Here is a 20,358-nt window from a genome sequence, read left to right on the forward strand (position 1 = left end):
TTTTGATGTATAAACCTCATTATTCCTTTCTAAGAGTGAGTTGGTAAACTGAAGGGTAGCGTCAATTATTATTGACTTTTAAATTTTCAAATGATATAATATTCTTCTCTTTTACATAAATTGTTTATGTTCAAACTGCTGAAACAGATAAGCCTCTGCTTGCTCCTGGCCCCTCTTTATTCATACAATGTTGGGTTTTTTTTTTTTTTTTACTAATTTTATGTACTTATTTATTTTTGGCTGTGCTGTTCTTCATGGCTGCGTGGACTTTTTTCTAGTTGTGGCAAGTGGAGCCTACTCTCTAGCTGTGGTGTGAGGGCTTCTGATTGCAGTACAGCAGTAGAACAATGGCATCTGTTGTTGGGGAGCACAGGCTCTAGGGCGTGTGGACTCAGTAGTGGTGCCGCGTGGGCTCTAGAGCACAGGCTCAGGGGTTGTGGCGCACGGGCCTAGTTTCTCCCCAGCATCTGGGATAATCCCGGATCGGCCATCAAAGCCACGTCTCCTGCATTGGCAAGTGGATTCTTTACTTCTGAGTCACCAGAGAATGCCATACAATGTTTGAAGTGGTAAAAACCAAAACATTTTTTCTTTGGCAATGAAATTTGATTTGAATGCTGTTTAAATGCAGTTTAAATTTCATTTGAATGCTGTTTAAATGCATCCAACTTGCCTTTATTTTCAGTGCTCAGCTCCTCTCAGAATACAGATATTCTTTTTCTTTATATTGGTTTTCTATCAGATCTTTCTATCGCAGTTCAGTTCAGTCGTTCACTCATGTTCGACTCTTTTTATTTAAACTCAGCCTAATGTCACTACAGATTTGGTCTCTCAGACAAAGTATTGCAAATGCATAAGGGATTTCATCGAGGTGGTTGTGATTTGTTTTCTAGTGATTTAACTATTTTTTTAAACACCAAATTTTTACTGATTGTATCATAATTAAATAGGCTATCATGGAATTTAGGATCTTAAATTCATTTGATAAATTTTAATTCATTTCCAGAATTATTCTCATAATTCTTACATTCTTAAAAAACAGTTAACCTCAAATTGGGTATAATATTGATTAAAATCAATATTGATTTAAATTTAGACCTTTAATTTGTGTGTGTTCAATACTTAGGTACAGAATTTAATGAAAAGTTTCTATGTGTTGATGTAATTAGTTCATTTTTACATTATCATTTATTAAGGGAAAGATGTTTTTCAGGCCTTCAACTCAAGCCTTATCATAAACCATTGCAACATGTTCGTGACTGGCCAGAAATACTTGCTGAATTGACTAATTTGGATCCCCAAAGGGAAACACCACAGCTTTTCCTAAGAAGAGATGTGAGACTTCCTTTGGAAGTTGAGAAAAAGGTTTGCTCAGACATCTTTTTTATAGTCATTGATGTTCAGAATCTGCTGAGTTCCTATTTTACGCACCAGAGGCAAACATTGTGCTCTTCCTTTTCAGGAGGGTTCATTTCTGTTTTTCTGTTCAATCCTCACATCCCTATTGTAAATGGTAGAGTTTGAGTCAGTCTACTTACAAAGCCCCTGGTTGGTGTTTCCATTTCCACCTCCATTGTCTTAGAATACAAAAGAAATCGAGACTCCATCCTAAAGAGAATAGAGAGAACTAAAAAAAAAAATTCTAGATACAGAAGATTATATTTACAAAGGGGACATTAAAAAGTTATTCCTAGTAGTCAGTATGTAGCTATTTTAGATTCAACAGAGAACTATACATATAGTCTGTCCTAAATAAGTATGTCTGGATTTGAATTACTATAAATGTTAGAAGTGAAATAATGCCATCTGAAGGATGACCAGACAAGGAAAAAACCTAAGGGATATATTACAGTTTAAACTAGGTGATAGTCTAAATACAGCAGTAGCTTTGAAAACTGGGGAAAAGAAAAGTTCTGAGGTCTCATAAATTTGGTGAAGAAAAAGTATACAATGCATTTCCTCATTCTTTTATTCAAGGAAATACTAAACACATAAGGTTAAGCACATTTCAACACGTGAAAATTTCAGTGACCTTGCCCAAACTTGGTAAATGTTTTATGTCTGACTGTTCATATTGTCTCGGAGAAGGCAACGGCACCCCACTCCAGTACTCTTGCCTGGAAAATCCCATGGACAGAGGAGCCTGGTAGACTGCAGTCCATGGGGTCTCGAAGAGTCAGACACGACTGAGCGACTTCACTTTCACTTTTCAGTTTCATGCATTGGAGAAGGAAATGGCAACCCACTCCAGTGTTCTTGCCTGGAGAATCCCAGGGACAGCGGAGTCTTGGTGGGCTGCCGTCTGTGGGGTCGCACAGAGTCGGACACGACTGAAGCGACTTAGCAGCAGCATTCATATTGTCTGTCTTATATTATCCAACTTAAGGTAAAAAAGACATTTGACAAAATTGAATAGCCTTTCTTGATAGAACTCTCAGAAAACTAGGAGGGGAGCTTCCTCAATCCTATAAATGGCATTTATAAAAAACCTGCAGTTAACATACTCAATGGTAGAAGACTGAAAACTTTCCTCCTAAGATCAGGAACAAGACAAGGATGCCTGCTTTCACCACTGCTGTTTAACACAGAACAAGAAGTTCTAACGAAAGCAGTTGGTCACACTCTCCCCAGCAGCACCAAAAAGTAAAGAAAGAAAAAAAAAAGGACATCCAAATTGAAAAGCAAAAGTTAAACTGTCTCTGTTTATCAAAAATGACATGATCCTATATATGGGGAATTCCAAAGAATCTACACAAAAGCTGCTAGAGCTAATAAATGGATTCAGCAGAGTTGTAGGGCACATGCTCAACATGTGAAATCAATTGTTTCTATAACCAGCCACAGACACTCAAAAAAAAAGGAAATTAAGAAATCCTCTAGAATAACTTCTATAAGGATAAAATACCTAGGAATAAATTTAATAAAAGAGATGCAAAACTTATACATTGAAAACTACAAGAATAAAGTGAAGGGGTTCACATTTCCCAATTTCTTAGTACAAAGCTACAGTAATCCAAGCAATTTGGTACTGGTATAAAGATAGAATTGAGAATGGAATAGAGTTGAGAGTCCTCAAATAACTCCATATACCATACCAACTACTTTTTTGACAAGGATGCCAAGTGAATTCAATGAAGAAAGAGTAGTTTCTTCAACAGATGATACCAGGGCAACTGGAAATTCACACGCAAAAGTATCAAATTGGACTCTGATCTCACACCACATCAAAAATTAACTCAGTGTCTTAATAACCTAAATATAAAAGCCAAAACCATAAAATTCTTAGGACAAAATATATGTGTAATCTTTATGACCTTAGATTTGGCCATGGAGCTTTAGATATAACACCAAAAACATGAGTAACAAAAGAAAAAATAGATAAATTGAACTTCATCAAAATTAAAATCATTTGTAAATCAAAGGACATTATCATTAAATAGAAAAGACCAGCTAGATAATAGAAGAAGATACTTGAAAATCATATATACGATAACTGTTTCAGTTTAGTTCAGTTCAGTCGCTCAGTCATGTCCAACTCTGCAACCCAATGGACTGCAGCACTCCAGGCTTCCCTGTCATCACTAACTCCTGGAGTTTACTCAAACTCATGTCCATAGTATCAGTGATGATATCCAACCATCTCATCCTTTGTCATCCCCTTCTCCTCCCCCCTTCAGTCTTTCCCAGCATCAGGGTCTTTTCTAATGAGTCAGCTCTTCGCATCAGATGGCCAAAGTATTGGAGTTTCAGCTTCAACATCAGTCTTTCCAATGAATATTCAGGACTGATTTCCTTTAGGATGGACTGGTTGGATCTCCTTGCAGTCCAAAGGACTCTCCAGAGTCTTCTCCAACACCACACTTCAAAAGCATCAATTCTTTGGCACTCAGCTTTCCTTATAGTCCAACTCTCAGATGCATACATGACCACTGGAAAAACCATAGCTTTGGCTAGATGGACCTTTGTTGGTAAAGTAATATCTCTGCTCTTTAATATGCTATCTAGGTTGGTCATAGCTTTTCTTCCAAGGAACAAGTGTCTTTTAATTTCATGGCTGCAATCACCAACTGCATTGATTTTGGAGCCCCCAAAAATAAAGTCTCTCACTGGTTCCATTGTTTCCCCATCTACTTGCCATGAAGTGATGGGACTGGATGCCATGATCTTAGTTTTCTGAATGTTGAGTGCTTACTATTCAGAATATAAAAGGAACTCCTACAACTTAGCAACAAAAAGACAACTCAATTAAATTGGGTAAAGGACTTAACATTTCTCCAGTAAAGATACATAAGTGGCTAACAAGCACATGAGATGTTGTTCAAGATCATTAGGCATTAAGGAAATGCAAATCAAAACAAAAAGAATCCACACCTACTGCTGCTGCTGCTGAGTCACTTCAGTCGTGTCCGACTCTGTGCGACCCCATAGATGGCAGCCCACCAGGCTCCACCATCCCTGGGGTTCTCCAGGCAAGAACAGTGGAGTGGGTTGCCATTTCCTTCTCCAATGCAGGAAAGTGAAAAGTGAAAGTGAAGTCGCTCAGTCGTGTCCGACTCTTTGCAACCCCATGGACTACAGCCTACCAGGCTTCTCCGTCCAGGGGATTTTGCAGGCAAGAGTACTGGAGTGGGGTGCCATTGCCTTCTCCACCACACCTACAAGGGTGGCTGTAATAATAGCAGTTTATAAAGGAAGATATTGAGGGTTGAGGAAGTAGAGAAAATAGAACCTTTGTATGCTGTAGATGGTAATATAAAATGGTGTGGCCTCTGTGGAAAACAGTGGAATAGTTCTTAAAAACACTAAACATAGAATTACTATTTGATTCAGCAATTCCACTCCTAGGTGCATACCTAAAGAAAACAAGAGCTCAAATATCTGTATTCCAACATTCTTATCAGCAATATTTATAATAACCAAAAAGGTGGACACAAGCTGAGTGTTCATCAACAGATCAATGGATAAAGAAAATGTGGTATATACATACAATGGATTCTTATTCATCCATAGAAAGGAATGAAGTTCTGAAACATGTCATAACATGGATGGACCTTGAAAATATGTTAGGTGAAATAAGCCAGACACAAAAGGAAAAAGTGTTTGATTTTACTTACATTAAATAAATATCTAGAACAGGTAAATTCATAAACAGTATGTTAGAGATTAGCACAGGTGTGATGTGCAGAGAGTGAGGACTTACTGGTTACAGAATTTCTGTTTGGATGTTGACATGTGAAAATAGTGGTGATGGTTCACAGCATTATGAATGTAATGAATGCCACTAAATTCTACACTTAAAACATAGGTAAAGTGGCAACTTTTATTAAACAAAATGTGATAGATCTATGAAATCTGCAAGTAATCTAAGTATACTCAGCCTGTTTTCCTTCTTCACTTAAATATTTTCAAAGTTGGCTGGTAGAGAAAGAGTAATAATAATGATAGTACTTGGACATTAAATTAATTGCATTTTATACTACCACTTAGGTAAAGTAGGTTCAACTGAAAAAGAAGCAAGGTTTAGTGAATACTTACAGTGAGTCAGAATATCATCATCTGGTTAAGTGGGTACATTCTTTCACTCCTGTGTAATTGAGAAATTCCTGTTTTTACCATCTGAAAAATAGAAGAATTGCATTGTTTTGGTTAGAATTATTCTTTTAGGATAACAAGAGCCTACTTTCATTTAAAAAGAACAGTTGTTGACTAATACTCCCTGAATACACTATTAGGAATTATAACTATTCTCTACTCAAATTCTTCAAATTCACTAAGTCGGTTTTTACTAACTAGAAAAATATTTTCTTTCACTTTTTCCCAACATTTAGTTTCAGAAATTAAAAACCCATAGGAAAGTTGAAAAAGTAATAAAATTCATACCATATACCATTCATTAAATTCACTAATTGTTAACATTTTACTATATTTGCTTCACCTTTCCTCTCTTTTCTTTGTAAACCATTTAAAATTGAGTTGCAGGCATCATGGCACTTCATCCTTAAATATTTTAACATCATCTTATAAGAACAAGGATGTACTGTACATACTACAGTACCACTGTCAACCTAATAAAATTAGTATTTCCACAATAATATCTAATATCAGACCCATATTTAAATTCCACCCCCCCCCACCGCCGTTTCTCAGTCTCTTAAAACACTCAACTGAAGAAGCTAGTCAACCTTCATGCTTTGTATTTGTTACCTCTTTGCTTCTTTTAATCAAGAGCAATCCCCTTATCTTTTTTCCTCCATGAAATTCTGATTCAATTTTTTAAATATTGTGTGGAGTGTTATTTTAGTTAGCAAGACAACAAAACTTTTTACTGTAAGGAATCTGGGTCATTTTGAATCATATATGGAAATACTCAAGTATTTATTTAGAATCTCTGTCATTGGTGATCATATTATTCCAGGTATAAATGTATTCTGTGGGGTAGCATTTTTCAGTCTTTTTTAATCTTATCAGATTAAGGGAAACTTTAGTTTTTAAAACTTAAAGTATGCTCTCCTTTCATGTTATTTATCAAATAAAAACTGTTAAGCTCTTTTCAAACTTCATGTATCCTTCTGGGAATGGACAATACTTCTTTCATCTTCTTTGTGGTTCACTACTATGTTGTGTGAAGCATAAAATTTAGAAGGATGTTTGAGGAATATAAAGAATTTAAGTAAAATTAAAGTAAAATTTAAGTAAATTTAAGTAAAATTTAACTAGAAATTACTCACACTCATATCCATAATTTTACTGGACTTGAATCAGAGGTTAGCAAACTGGTCTATTACCATATCTGAACTGTTGCCTATTTTTGTATATCCTATAAGCTATTAATGGCTGAAAAATTCAGAAGAATTAATATTTCATGTCATGTGAACATTTCATGAAACTCAAATTTCAGAATCAGTATAAAAAGTTTTAGTAGAACTCTGACATTTGTAGATGTATTGTCTACAGCTGCTTTTGTGCTAAACTAGAAGAGTTGAGTCACTCTATTAGAGACTTTATGACTCACAAAGCTTAAAATAATACTGTCTGGTCTTTAATAGAAAAGACTTGTCAACCTCTGCTCTAAAGCAAAACCAGCTTATTTATATGCAGTTACATAGCTTTTGCTTTTTCATGTGAGTGACAAGTTGTACATTTATAACAGGAAATTGTGGCCTAATAACCATACTGTATTTTCTCCTTTAAGATTGAAGACCCACTAGCTATTCTTATTCTCTTTGATGAAGCCAGATATAATTTATTGAAGGGCTTTTATACAGCTCCTGATGCTAAACTGATAACATTGGCAAGTCTACTGTTGCAGATAGTTTATGGAAATTACGAGAGTAAGAAACACAAACAAGGTTTCCTAAAGTAAGTATTTAATATAATTCATGGTCTTGTGCTGTGCCCAAGATTCAGTTTACCAAGGAAGTTTAGAAATATGTTATTAAGAACTATTTAGACACTGGTTTGGAATTAAATAACATAAGGCATGGAATGAGAAGAAAATCTATAGTAATGCATTCTTTTAAGTTATATTCTCTCCAAGGTTATTTTTCTTATATTTGAATATAGTGTGATATGCTTTATACTTGTCTTTCTTTACTGTATGTTTAAATAAGTTCACTAAAACCTTAGATAAGTAGTAAAAAAAAAAAAATGTTATAAGGCAGACACATTTCAGAATCCCACCCAAAAACTAGTTCATGTTTCATGTTGTGAAAAAACATTGAAGTTTAGCACATCTAAAGTTTGTTTATTGTAGTTTTCAGTATTCAAAAATATTTTGTGCTTACTGAAAGAAGAAACATTTCTCTAGACTGAACAATGTTGGGATCTTGACTTCTTGCTTAAAATGTCAAGTTCTCTGATATTTTAAGTATAGTATTTTTCAGCTCAAAAATCATTTAAAACCATTTATATCTAGATGATTATATTACTTTAGCTACTAAAGATAATTTATTTTTAAAATGTTGGCATATTTGCTTACAGTGAAGAAAATCTCAAATCTATTGTACCTATTACCAAGTTGAAAAGTAAGGCACCTCACTGGACAAACCGAATACTTCATGAATACAAGGTAAGCTGTTAAATAGAAATAAAAAGACATAGCCTAGTTGACATTTTGTCAATATTATTAATGTTTTAAACATAGGTACATTAAATTTATATTCCTGAAATAAAAAAGTTATAGTTCACATATCTGAAAGAAAAAGTAGCAAGATACTTTATTTTTAACAATATAGAATTTTTTACTGACTACCTTCTATATGCTGGTACTGTGGTAAGTGCTAGAGATTTTTTAAAAATACGAAATAATATACTGTCTTTATCCATGCACTTAAAATGTAATAAATAAGCATTATTTTTAGACCTTGATTTTTATTTTTTAATAGATCTCAGAAGAAAAAGTGCCCTTGGGATAATGTCACACATGTTATTCTTTGGGTTAGCCTTGATTTTAGAGACTGTTTAGTTGACCTGTTTGGATTGTTAAAGGTACATTCTCCTTTCACATCTCCTTATTTTACTTTGTTTTTAGAATCTTAGTACAAGTGAAGGTGTCAGTAAAGAAATGCATCACCTACAGCGCATGTTCTTACAGAACTGTTGGGAAATTCCTACATATGGAGCTGCTTTTTTCACAGGACAGATATTTACAAAGGCAAGCCCCAGTAATCATAAAGTCATCCCTGTGTATGTAGGTGTGAATATAAAAGGACTTCATCTCCTCAACATGGAAACTAAGGTAGATTTTTATCTTTTCAGCTGTTTTTGACCAGTCACACTATATATATAATATTTAAAATAACAGTAGTAGGCTACATGAACAATTTCATTTATAATAGCAGAGGATGGGGGTTGAAAACAAATTATTACCAATAGGGAATTGTAGTACATTTCTACATTGAAATACCTTGCAGCCATACAAAAGAATGAAGAATATTTTTGTGTAGAATGATCCCTAAGATATATTTGGTTCTGAACCATATGTAATATGCTATCATTCATGTAAAAATGGGTGGTAATGGGTAGTTAACTGAAGAAAACAAAAACACTAACACAGAAAGATACACGCACATCCCTTTTCATTGAAACATTACTTACAGTGGCCAAGATAAACAACTTAAGTGTTATCAGTGGACAGATGGCTAGAGAAAATGTGTGTGTGTGTGTGTGTGTGTTATGTTCTTACAGGATTGTTGGGGGGAATTCCTACGTATGGAGCAGCTTTTTGCACAGGATAGATATTTACAAAGGCAAGCCCCAGTACTCAGAGAGTCATCCCTGTGTATGTAAGGCATGAGTATGAAGGTTATACACACACACACACACACACACACACACACACACACAATGGAATATTATTATTTGGCCATTAGAAAGAATGAAGTCTTGCCATTTGCAATAATATGGATGGACCTTGAGGCCATTATGCTAAGTGAAGTAAGTCAGACAAAGATAAATGCCATATGATCTCATTTGTGTATGGTGAAATCTTAAAAAAACAAAGAAGCTTATAGAAATAAGAACAGACTGGTGGTTGCCAAAGGCAGAGAGTTGGGAAATGGGCAAAATAGGTAACGGGGGTCAAAAGATAGAAACTCTGAGCTGTAAAATACGTCATGGGATGTAGTATAGAGCTTAGTTAATGATGCTGTATTGCATATTTGAAAGTTGCTGAGAGATGAATCTTAAAATTCCTCATTACAACAAAAAAATGTGTTAACTGTGTATGGTGATGAATGTTAACAATATTTGCAGTATATACACATACTGAATCATGCTGTATACCTGAAACTAATATAATGTCATATGTCCGTTATACCTCAAAAAATGTGGGCAAGTGAAAACTAGATTTATATAAATATGTGTTGTGGTGCTTCTGTATGGATAAAAAGTTTCTTAAAGCCTTTGGAGAAGGGAAACTGTGTAACTGGGCATAGGAGTAGAAGGGAGACATTTCACTTTATAGCATTTTGCAACTTAAAAAAAATTTAACTGTGATTGTATTATTTAAAAATTAGATATAAATGAAAAAGATACAAATTTTAAAAGGAAGTAAAATATCTGAAACAAGTGGTTCATTTTGAAAATTTGAATTAATTACAAGAACATATTTGGGGGCAGGATGAAGTATGGATTGGACTGTGAATACCTGTTAGAACACTTGAGAGCTTTTCTATTCCACCATCTTGGTCTGGTGGAGGTGATGGAATTCCAGTTGAGCTATTTCAAATCCAAAGATGATGCTATGAAAGTGCTGCACTCAATATGCCAGCAAATTTGGAAAACTCAACAGTGGCCACAGGACTGGAAAAGGTCAGTTTTCTTTCCAATCCCAAAGAAAGGCAATGCCAAAGAATGCTCAGACTACTGCACAATTGCACTCATCTCACACGCTAGTAATGCTCAAAATTCTCCAAGCCAGGCTTCAGTAATACGTGAACCGTGAACTTCCAGATGTTCAAGCTGTTTTAGAAAAGGCAGAGGAACCAGAGATCAAATTGCCAACATCCACTGGATCATGGAAAAAGCAAGAGAGTTCCAGAAAAAGATCTATTTCTGCTTTATTGACTATGACAAAGCCTTTGTGTAGATCACAATAAACTGTGGAAAATTCTTCCAAGTGATGGAAATACTGGACCACCTGACCTGCCTCCTGAGAAATCTGTATACAGGTCAGGAAGCCGCAGTTAGAACTGGACGTGGAACAACAGACTGGTTCCAAATAGGAAAAGGAGTTCATCAAGGCTGTATATTGTCACCTTGCTTATTTAACTTATATGCAGAGTACATCATGAGAAATGCTAGGCTGGAAGAAGCACAAGCTGGAATCAAGATTGCCGGGAGAAATGTTAATCCTCAGATATGCAGATGACACCACCCTGATGGCAGAAAGTGAAGAACTAAAGAGCCTCTTGATGAAAGTGAAAGAGGAGAGTGAAAAAGTTGGCGTAAAGCTCAACATTCAGAAAATGAAGATCATGGCATCTGGTCCCATCACTTCATGGGAAATAGATGGGGAAACAGTGGAAACAATGGCTGACTTTATTTTTGGGGGCTCCAAAATCACTGTAGATGGTGACTGCAGCCATGAAATTAAAAGACGCTTACTCCTTGGAAGGAAAGTTATGACCAAACTAGATAGCATATTCAAAAGCAGAGACATTACTTTGCCGACAAAGGTCCGTCTAGTCAAGGCTATGGTTTTTCCAGTAGTCATGTATGGATGTGAGAGTTGGACTGTGAAGAAAGCTGAGCGCTGAAGAATTGATCTTTTGAACTGTGGTGTTGGAGAAGACTCTTGAGAGTCCCTGGGACCGCAAGGAGATCCAACCAGTCCATCCTAAAGGAAATCAGTCGTGAATATTCATTGGAAGGACTGATGCTGAAGCGGAAACTCCAATACTTTGGCCACCTCATGTGAAGAGCTGACTCATTGGAAAAGACCCTGATGGCTGGGAAAGATTGAGGGCAGGAGGAGAAGGGGATGACAGAGGATGAGATGGTTGGATGGCATCACCGACTGTATGGACATGGGTTTGCATGCACTCTGGGAGTTGGTGATGGACAGGGAGGCCTGGCGTGCTGCAGTTCACGGGGTCGCAAAGAGTTGGACACGACTGAGCGACTGAACTGAACTGAAGCGAAGCTTATGTAAAAAGGCATTTTAGATTAGGAAATTTCACTGTAAACCTAATTTTTATTTTCATCATTTAAGTCTTATTTATGTAATCACATAACTTCTGAAAATATCCCAGTGGTAGTTTCATGATAACTCAGAATCATTGTTATGGCAGCAGTTATGTTACCATACTATTAGATATGCCTGTGAATGGAGAGAAAGACAGTGCAGGGACATATGCAGAAGAGGGACTGGCTTCAGTAATTCACTTGGAACGTGACTTTTTGAAGTCTTTGATATTGGCTTGTTTTTGAGTCATTTGCTTATCATTTTCTATTTAGACTATTTTATTCATACAAAATATAAACTGTTTCTTATTAGCTTATAACTACTTTTTTATTCCCTATTGTACTGTTTGTTAAAGGAAATGAAACAAATTCCCCTTGTCATTTCAAGAAATTTTTCCTCTGCAATTTTAGAGCATTTTATATCAATATCTGCAAATTCTTCTTCACTGATCTGGTGGTGATGCCATGGGCGTAACACTGAGCCTTTTCTCTAAACTGTGTATTATGTTTGACTTTTGGTAGCATTCCAAATTTAGGCAACAGTAAAAAGCTTTATATAGTATTCAAATGATGGTTCAGTAATATCTTATAACATTTCATCCTATGAATAATATTCTGTTCCAGGAATTGAGTGAGAGAGCAGTAGCAGGCAGAGGATGATAATAGGATTATTAAGAATCTGCTTTTTCTAGAAATAGAAATGCTGTCATTGGGTATATACAGGGGTGATTGAAACCAAGGATAATAATGTTTTCTCGCCACATAATCATTACCTGCGTGCTCTGTAAGCTACAGGTAAATTTATGGCACTATAAAAGCTCTAAGATTTTCAAACCATAAAGATGAGAACAGTCAGCTTGTCGTCAGTTGTCTTAGATTGAGCAAGACCTAAGGTGTCTATATGGTAAATATGACAGACTTGCTTAAATGGAGTAAACACCTTCATCTGAAAAAATATCTTTATTTGCATTTAAAACTCTGTTTCAGTGTGTACTTTGTGTAAATAGCTATCTTAGCAGATCCTACCCATATGTTATATTTTATAAGTATAGTTATTTGTAAGCAAAATGTTATTATTTTCCCATTAGACATGGTATACACATGTAAATTAATTACATTATGTTTCACTTACAGAACCTCACTTTCAAAATGCCCTAAATCATAATCTTTCTGGCATATCCTTTGTTTATTATTTACAGTCATTATGTTAAGAACTGCTAGTCCTGGAGAGGTAATGTTTCTAAATATACTTATTTTAAAGGATGGCATGAACATTTTCTTTTATATATGTATGCAAAGAATATATTTATTTTTAGGGTAAGAAAATACAAGTTATTACTAGGAGATAATTATTTTTTAAATAATCAAATATATTGGATTCCTATTTAAATATACCATTATTTAGAACATGTAGGTACAAGGTACTGTCATTGTTTTTTAAATAGTTCTGTTGAATATATGAAGGATATATTATTGATTTTTAAAATAATGCTGATATTTACTATAAATATGGGCTTCCCCCATGGCTCAGATGGTAAAGAATCTGCCTACAATGCAGGAGACCTGGGTTTGATCTCTGGGTTGGGAACATCTCCTGGAAAAGGGAAAGGCTACCCACTCCAGTATTCTGGCCTGGAGAATTTCATGGACTGTATAGTCCATGGGGTCTCAGAGTCAGTCACAGCTGTGACTTCCACTTTCTTTCACTTACTATAAATATAACAGTGTACTTATTTTCAGTGATACGAAATTGCCTAAGTCACCAATTTTACCACATTAAATAAATTTCAGATCTGAAAGTACTGTATGAATATTCAAAAGGTACTGAATATAGTAAAAGGAATTGTTTTTAACCTGCAGAAAGTAAACTTTTAGTACACTTAATTTTCTTGAAAACCACTGATAGAACGGGCATCTTTGTTTTCCCATCATTGGGTAAGTTTAAAATGCACATACAGTGTGTTGATTTGTTATACTTAACCTATTTCAAAATGGTTACCACTATAGCATTAGCCACACCTCTATCACATCACATAATTATAATTTATGTTTTCTGGTGAAAACATTTAAGATCTACTCTCTTAGCAACTTTCAAACATATAGTACAGTATTGCTAACTATAAGCACCATGCCCCACATTAGATTCCCAGAACTTAATTCATTACTGAAAGTTTGTACTACTTTGACCAACATCTCAATTCCCCCCACCCGCCAGTCCCTGATATAACCACCATTCTACTCTCTGTTTCTATGAGTTTGGCTTTTTTAGATTGCACATATTAAGTGGTATCATCCTATGGTATTTGTCTTTCTTTAGCTTAAGGTCCTCCAGTTCCATCCGTGTTGTTGCAAAAGACAGGATATCCTTATTTCTCATGGCTGAATGTGTGTGTGTGCATAAATATACATACATAGCACAGAATGGGCATCTTCAAATAATTTTGTCATTCTGATAAAAAGAGTATCATTGCTCAAGAAGTCTGCTGTGGCTCTGTGCTGCAGGCTATGTCAAGTTACCAAGTGAACCGTTCTGTTTAGACCTGACTAGATAAGTGTAGATAGTAAGAGAAGATAGGTGTTGTTTTTAATAAATATTTCAATATTAATGATTTCCAATTATGTTGCAGGCTTTACTCATCAGTCTTAAATATGGTTGCTTTATGTGGCAATTGGGAGATGCTGATTCATGTTTTCAGATCCATAGCATGGAAAATAAAATGAGCTTTATAGTACATACAAAACAGGTAAGTACCTAATCAGTTCTTGATATACATGATAGTAATAAACTCTACTGTATTAGTAAAATTATTTCTTTCTTAAAAAATGACAGTCCATTTTACTTCAAGTAAAACTTCTAACGTGAAATTAATATTATTTAAGACCAAGGTAAAAAGGCAGGTCTTTCCTAAACAAAGCAAGAAACTTAGCTGAATAATTTATTGCACTCTTATAACAATGAAAAATTCCTTTTCAAATAGAGAACACTGTGTCTACTGCCGTGTATGTCATTTACACATTTTTATATGTTTCAAATTTATTGTTGACATGTATTTTCCTTTGTAGGCCGGCCTTGTGGTAAAACTGCTGATGAAGCTAAATGGACAGTTAATGCCCATGGAAAGAAATTCGTGAGAGGAAACCAGCTGATACTCAAGCCACCACATTTTGTGATGTAGATTTTTTCCATGAAAGATTTCTTAACCTTACTTTTAACAAGGCATTTAGTCTCTTGTAATATATATATATACTATTACATTGTACAGAATCTGTACTCATGTTTGGTGTGTGATATACCAATTAGTTTTATATAATATCCTTATAAGTTAATTTTTAAGAGAAACACACAAAAATGTGTAGATTGATAGTCTGTATAACATTAGACAAAACAGTAAGCTTTAAAAAAGTTATTTTTGGTAAATGATAAAGAATTTAGAGGGGAATATGATGAAATTAAAAATACAGGTTTGCTATATCTTTATGTGTGTGTCATTTCAAAATATACAGAAAGTCAACATCTGAATAAAGAAAATGTTTTCTACTTAAAGCATATATAACACTATTACTTAAAATGTGTTTTTGTAATCTTTGAACATTTTTCACATGTTAAGATACTTAGTTAAAATAAGCTAGTATATCTCAAACTATTACAGTTATTGAAACTCCTGCATCATAATTATCTGAGTACCTCTTAAAAACAAGGATTTCAGGGACTCATTCTAGACAGGTTCATTCACTGTCTTCAAAATAGCAGGGCCTGTGAATTTTTTCTTAAGTTTTAGTTTGTTTTCTGTTGATGCAATTCCAGACCCAGAAATGAATTTGTATTATTAAAGTTAAGTAAATTATACAAACTTCCTGGCACACAAACACATACACACATGGACACATAGACTAAGGGACAGTCTCTGGTATTAGTTGTTTGATTTATTAAGAACATGCTGTATTTTTATGAGTTGGCACAATGGTGTAATATTGCCTTTACATTGTAGGAAGTAGATCACCAAATATCTGGTGGTTTTCTTTAGGGAAGCACTGATGTCATATGAGTAGCTAACTTGATTAATCTGCTATTTAATATTGAAATCAGGCTTTCCAAGTTTTCTAGAAATTAGTCTTTCCAATTCCAAGAATTGTTGTATTCAATTCAGAGACAGTTCAGAGATTCAACAGTCACATTTAAAATTAGCCCACACATTGCAGATAATTTTTTCATATCATCATCTACTCTTCAGATTGACTTCTGTGTATGTTTAACGGTGGTCTGCTGAGCTTTATTAAGATTATGTGGTTCAGTAAATTAAATGAGAAACCCTGATTTATCTTTAACTCGATGCTAAGCATTTTTGACTACATAGACAGTGCTCTGCTCAGTTTCATCCATTTCAGTGGCCTCAGTTATTACCAAATACTCTTGACTCCCAGACCTAAAACTCTAGCCTCAGCCTTTCTTCTGAGTTCTTGATCTTAATTTCTTGCTATTCCAGCTCCCCGTCAGTGGTTTACACAAGGAACATCTATTTCATCATAGCTGGAAGCAGTTTGTTCCATCTCCTGCCCCATTCTCTTCTTAATGCTTGTATTGTCTGATTAATGGCATCAGACTGCATGTGGCTGCTTAGCCTGGAAATTTGGGAGTGTTCTATAGCTTTTCTGCCTTTAATCATCCTACACATTCCTCTTACCAAGTTCTGTCAAATGTCCTGTGAGTCCTTCCTGTTCCCTGCCTGTGTTTGCACTGCAACCACCATAGTTCAAGTCCTTGCCATCTGTTCCTGGGCTCATTGTAACATCTTCCCCTGGCTTCCCAACTCAGAGTCTATATTCTGCCCACCTGTTTCTCCACACCTGTCTCATAGATCCAGTTATTTCATTACCCTCTGAAAACCCTCCTCACTGCGTGTAAAGTTAAATTCCAGTTCCTTAGTACTGAATATGCTAACCCACCTATCCAGATTAATATCTATCCATTTCTCCTACACTCATTCTGTGCTTACAGCCCAGTGTTTCCCAACCCTGGCTCTGCAGTAATGTTGTATGGGGAGTTCTACTACTTTATGACTCAATAATTTTAGGTAGGGCCCAAGCATTTCTGTATTAAAGTATCCCAGGTGATTTTTATATACAGCTTAGGGTTTAGAATTGCTGTTCTAACTAACTCTAGGAGATAGCTGAATGCTTTTTTTTTCATAGAGGGAGGTGAGGATACATCTCTGCTGCATCAAATAACTCCCTCCTCTACTTAATACCACATACCCTCCTGGAGTTGTACAGTATGGCAGCACTGGAAAAGGGAAGAGGAAACTATTAGAGTAGCATGGCTATTAAAAGCTTAAAAATATACAGCATTAAGTCAATTTCAAAATTAGTAGGGATAAAATGCATTATTGTCAGACCATAACAAACCAGAAGTAAACAATAAAGGGGAAATGCAGCTAGCTTTTAATGAGTGCCTAGGAGTATATGAGCACTGAGGGTGAAAGATACTATTTTCCTTTTCATCATTCTTTCAATAAATTTGATTGCCTTTTATGTGCCAGGGAGCCAGTGGTAAGAAAAAGACTCTGCCTTCAGGGATTGAAGTTTAATGAGAGAGGCAAAGTACTCACATAAATTATAATATAAAAGTTAAAATTACAATTTAAGCAAAAAGAGGGAAACTTGATAATACATCAGGAGAGGATTCCTCGAGCCAGCGCTGCTTGAGCTGGTGTCCAAGGAATAAGCAGGAGTGAAGACAGCTGAGGGGAGAGGAGATGAGGTAAGATGTTTTGACCTCAAGGATGGTCTTGGAGAATTGATGAGAGGAATTACAATTTTCTCATTTTTAGCTAAGAAGTGAATTCAAACTGTTGTTTATCCAAATCGCAGCAAATGAATTTCCATTATAGAAATAAAACCAGAATAGGTAACACTGTATGATGACTGCATTACAAAGAAGAAAATGTACTGAAGAACCACATCTTATAAGATTAAAAATTGCCAAAATTGACTCTAGAAAGACTTGATGGAAATATTTAACAAAGTAAAACTACCCATAGTCCTTGACCAAATTTAATAAAGGATTGCATAAATAAAATTTAGGTTTTATTTTGATCCTGAGGAACTCAATGGTAAAAACTAATTAGAAGAATTTGATATATGGAAAAAAAAACGGATTTATTAATCAGTTCCTTACTTTATAACAGAAAAAAACACTTCCAGTGAAATTATTTCAGTAAGATGAAAATGGGAAGAATTTAAATCATTTTTGCTGTACTGTGTGTATAGAAATTGAAAAATTAAGTTGGTGTGAGTACATGCAAAAAATAGTACCTCAACAAAAATTCATCTGTGATGGTATGACTCCTCTTTACTATTGTATTCATAAAGCTAGAATAACTCTATGATCATACTTGATATTTGAAGAGGCAGGGATAAGCAGACTGGAAAGGACCTAAAGCAAAGAGGGGTAAGCCCTGGAAGTTCTTAGAAATAAGAGTACTTGAGGCAAAGAAATGTATTTTGGACATCTTAAGGTGTAGGTGAGAAAAGCAATTTCAGTACATTCAGACAATTTCTATGACAGAAGGAAGTACTGGTTGTTCAGAATCCATTGGAAGGGCACCAAAGATAAGCAGAAAATTAGGCAGCTACTTCCCCATTAGTTAAATAATAGAAATAACTAATACTTTAAAATGGTGTTTACCATAGGCCCGGCATTATTCAGAGCACTTTTAGATATATTAATTCCTTTAATCTTCATAACAATCACTGAAGCAGTTAGTATTATTCCCATCTAACAGATGGAGAAACAGTTAAGTAGCTTGTGGAAGAACATATCTAATTAGCCGTGGAGCTGGGATTCATATCAAGGCAGTCTGGTTCCAAATACAAATGAAGTAGAAACATACATGATTGTAATAAAAACAGTATTTGTTTTCTATCTTTTAAAAGCTTAAGACTCAAACTTCCTAACAGAAATGTAAATGTTTTCATTTTCTTATACTGTGTAACCTGAGTACCACCACATATTTAGAGGTTATGTGGTTTCATATTTCACTTCAAAGTGAAAGTCGCTCAGTCATGTCTGGCTGTTAGCAACCCCATGGACTATACAGTCCATGGAATTCTCCAGGCCAGAATACTGGAGTGGGTAGCCGTTCCCTTCTCCAGAGGATCTTCCTGACCCAGGAATCTGCCTGCAATGTGGGAGGCCTGGGTCCGATCCTTGGGTTCCCTGGGTCACTCGAAGAGTCAAACACGACTTAGTGACTACACAACAACAGTGCTTAAGACAGGGAAGGGAGGAGGAGGGTTTGAAGAAATGTGTTGAAAATCCTGGTGCCTAAGGGACATGTAGGTGGAGATGCCCCTGGCCTGAAGCAGGAGTGGCAATTGAAACTACAGGAACAGATTTAAAGCCACCCAGGAAGAGTAGAATAAGAATCAAGCCAAAGAATGCCATTTGAAAAATGGACAAAGGTAGAGCAACCCACAAAGCATCTTGTTAGGCACATGGTTATCAGTATGGAAAGGAAATACCTTGGCAACATCCTGCCCATAAATTTCATATAGGCAAAAATTAAGACTTAAAATAATTTTAGGGAATTCTTGTTTTCTTACATTCTTTTTAGGAGGGGTTGCTATGCTGGGTCTTCCATGTGGTACCCAGGCTTCTCAGTGAGCTAGCTCCTCTCACTGGGGAGCATGGACTCTAGGTGCAGCTTCAGTAGTTGTGGCCTAGAGGCTTAGCTGCTCTGTGGCACATGGGATCTTCCCAGAGCAGGGATCAAACCCATATCCCCTGCACTGGCAGGCCAGTTCTTAACCACCGGGCCATCAGGGAAGTCCAAGGATGACCCCTTTAAAGTTTTTTATTTTCCTTCCTTTTCTAAAAGCTCTTTGATCTGGTTCTTCAATTACATCCTCATATTCTACAAATGTTTCCGGTTTTCTGATAATACTGTTATATTGGTTATATTAGGCTAGGACTAAATTAGTCCTGTATTTCTTCCTTGTCTTGTTGTCTAGATGATGAGGTTTGAAAGGAGGTCACACTCACCTCAGGACCTTTCTCAAAGCTCAGCCACCTCTCCTGCCCATGTTCATTCCCCAGTACGCTTCTTGGAAACTTCAAAGGCAGCCCCGCCTTCAAATCAACTCCTCTAGGTCTCAGATCAGATCAGATCAGTCGCTCAGTCGTGTCTGACTCTTTGCGACCCCATGAATCGCAGCACACCAGGCCTCCCTGTCCATCACCAACTCCCGGAGTTCACTCAGACTCACGTCCATCGAGTCAGTGATGCCATCCAGCCATCTCATCCTCTGTCGTCCCCTTCTCTTGCCCCCAATCCCTCCCAGCATCAGAGTCTTTTCCAATGAGTCAACTCTTCTCATGAGGTGGCCAAAGTACTGGAGTTTCCGCTTTAGCATCAGTCCTTCCAAAGAAATCCCAGGGCTGATCTCCTTCAGAATGGACTGGTTGGATCTCCTTGCAGTCCCAGGGACTCTCAAGAATCTTCTCCAACACCACAGTTCAAAAGCATCAATTCTTCGGCGCTCAGCCTTCTTCACAGTCCAACTCTCACATCCATACATAACCACAGGAAAAACCATAGCCTTGACTAAACGAACCTTTGTTGGCAAAGTAATGTCTCTGCTTTTGAATATGCTATCTAGGCTGGTCATATCTTT

The 20,358-nt window shown here is 36.0% G+C and overlaps 1 protein-coding gene across 6 annotated transcripts in view; it reads left to right on the plus strand.

The window, feature by feature from the left end:
* Positions 1-15,234, plus strand: part of KRIT1 (KRIT1, ankyrin repeat containing) — a 39,433-nt gene extending 24,199 nt beyond the window's left edge. For all 6 annotated transcript variants that reach the window (XM_027540197.1, XM_027540198.1, XM_027540200.1 and 3 more), the window contains 6 exons: positions 1,214-1,365; positions 7,193-7,359; positions 7,981-8,068; positions 8,531-8,737; positions 14,313-14,429; positions 14,749-15,234. In XM_027540197.1, the coding sequence (XP_027395998.1) occupies positions 1,214-1,365; positions 7,193-7,359; positions 7,981-8,068; positions 8,531-8,737; positions 14,313-14,429; positions 14,749-14,817 (800 nt within the window). In that variant the 3' untranslated portion in view covers positions 14,818-15,234. The remainder of the gene's footprint in view (positions 1-1,213; positions 1,366-7,192; positions 7,360-7,980; positions 8,069-8,530; positions 8,738-14,312; positions 14,430-14,748) is intronic.
* Positions 15,235-20,358: the final 5,124 nt, after the last annotated feature.

The sequence above is a fragment of the Bos indicus x Bos taurus genome, chromosome 4, assembly GCF_003369695.1.
Source record: "Bos indicus x Bos taurus breed Angus x Brahman F1 hybrid chromosome 4, Bos_hybrid_MaternalHap_v2.0, whole genome shotgun sequence".
NCBI classification, from domain to species: Eukaryota; Metazoa; Chordata; class Mammalia; order Artiodactyla; family Bovidae; genus Bos; species Bos indicus x Bos taurus.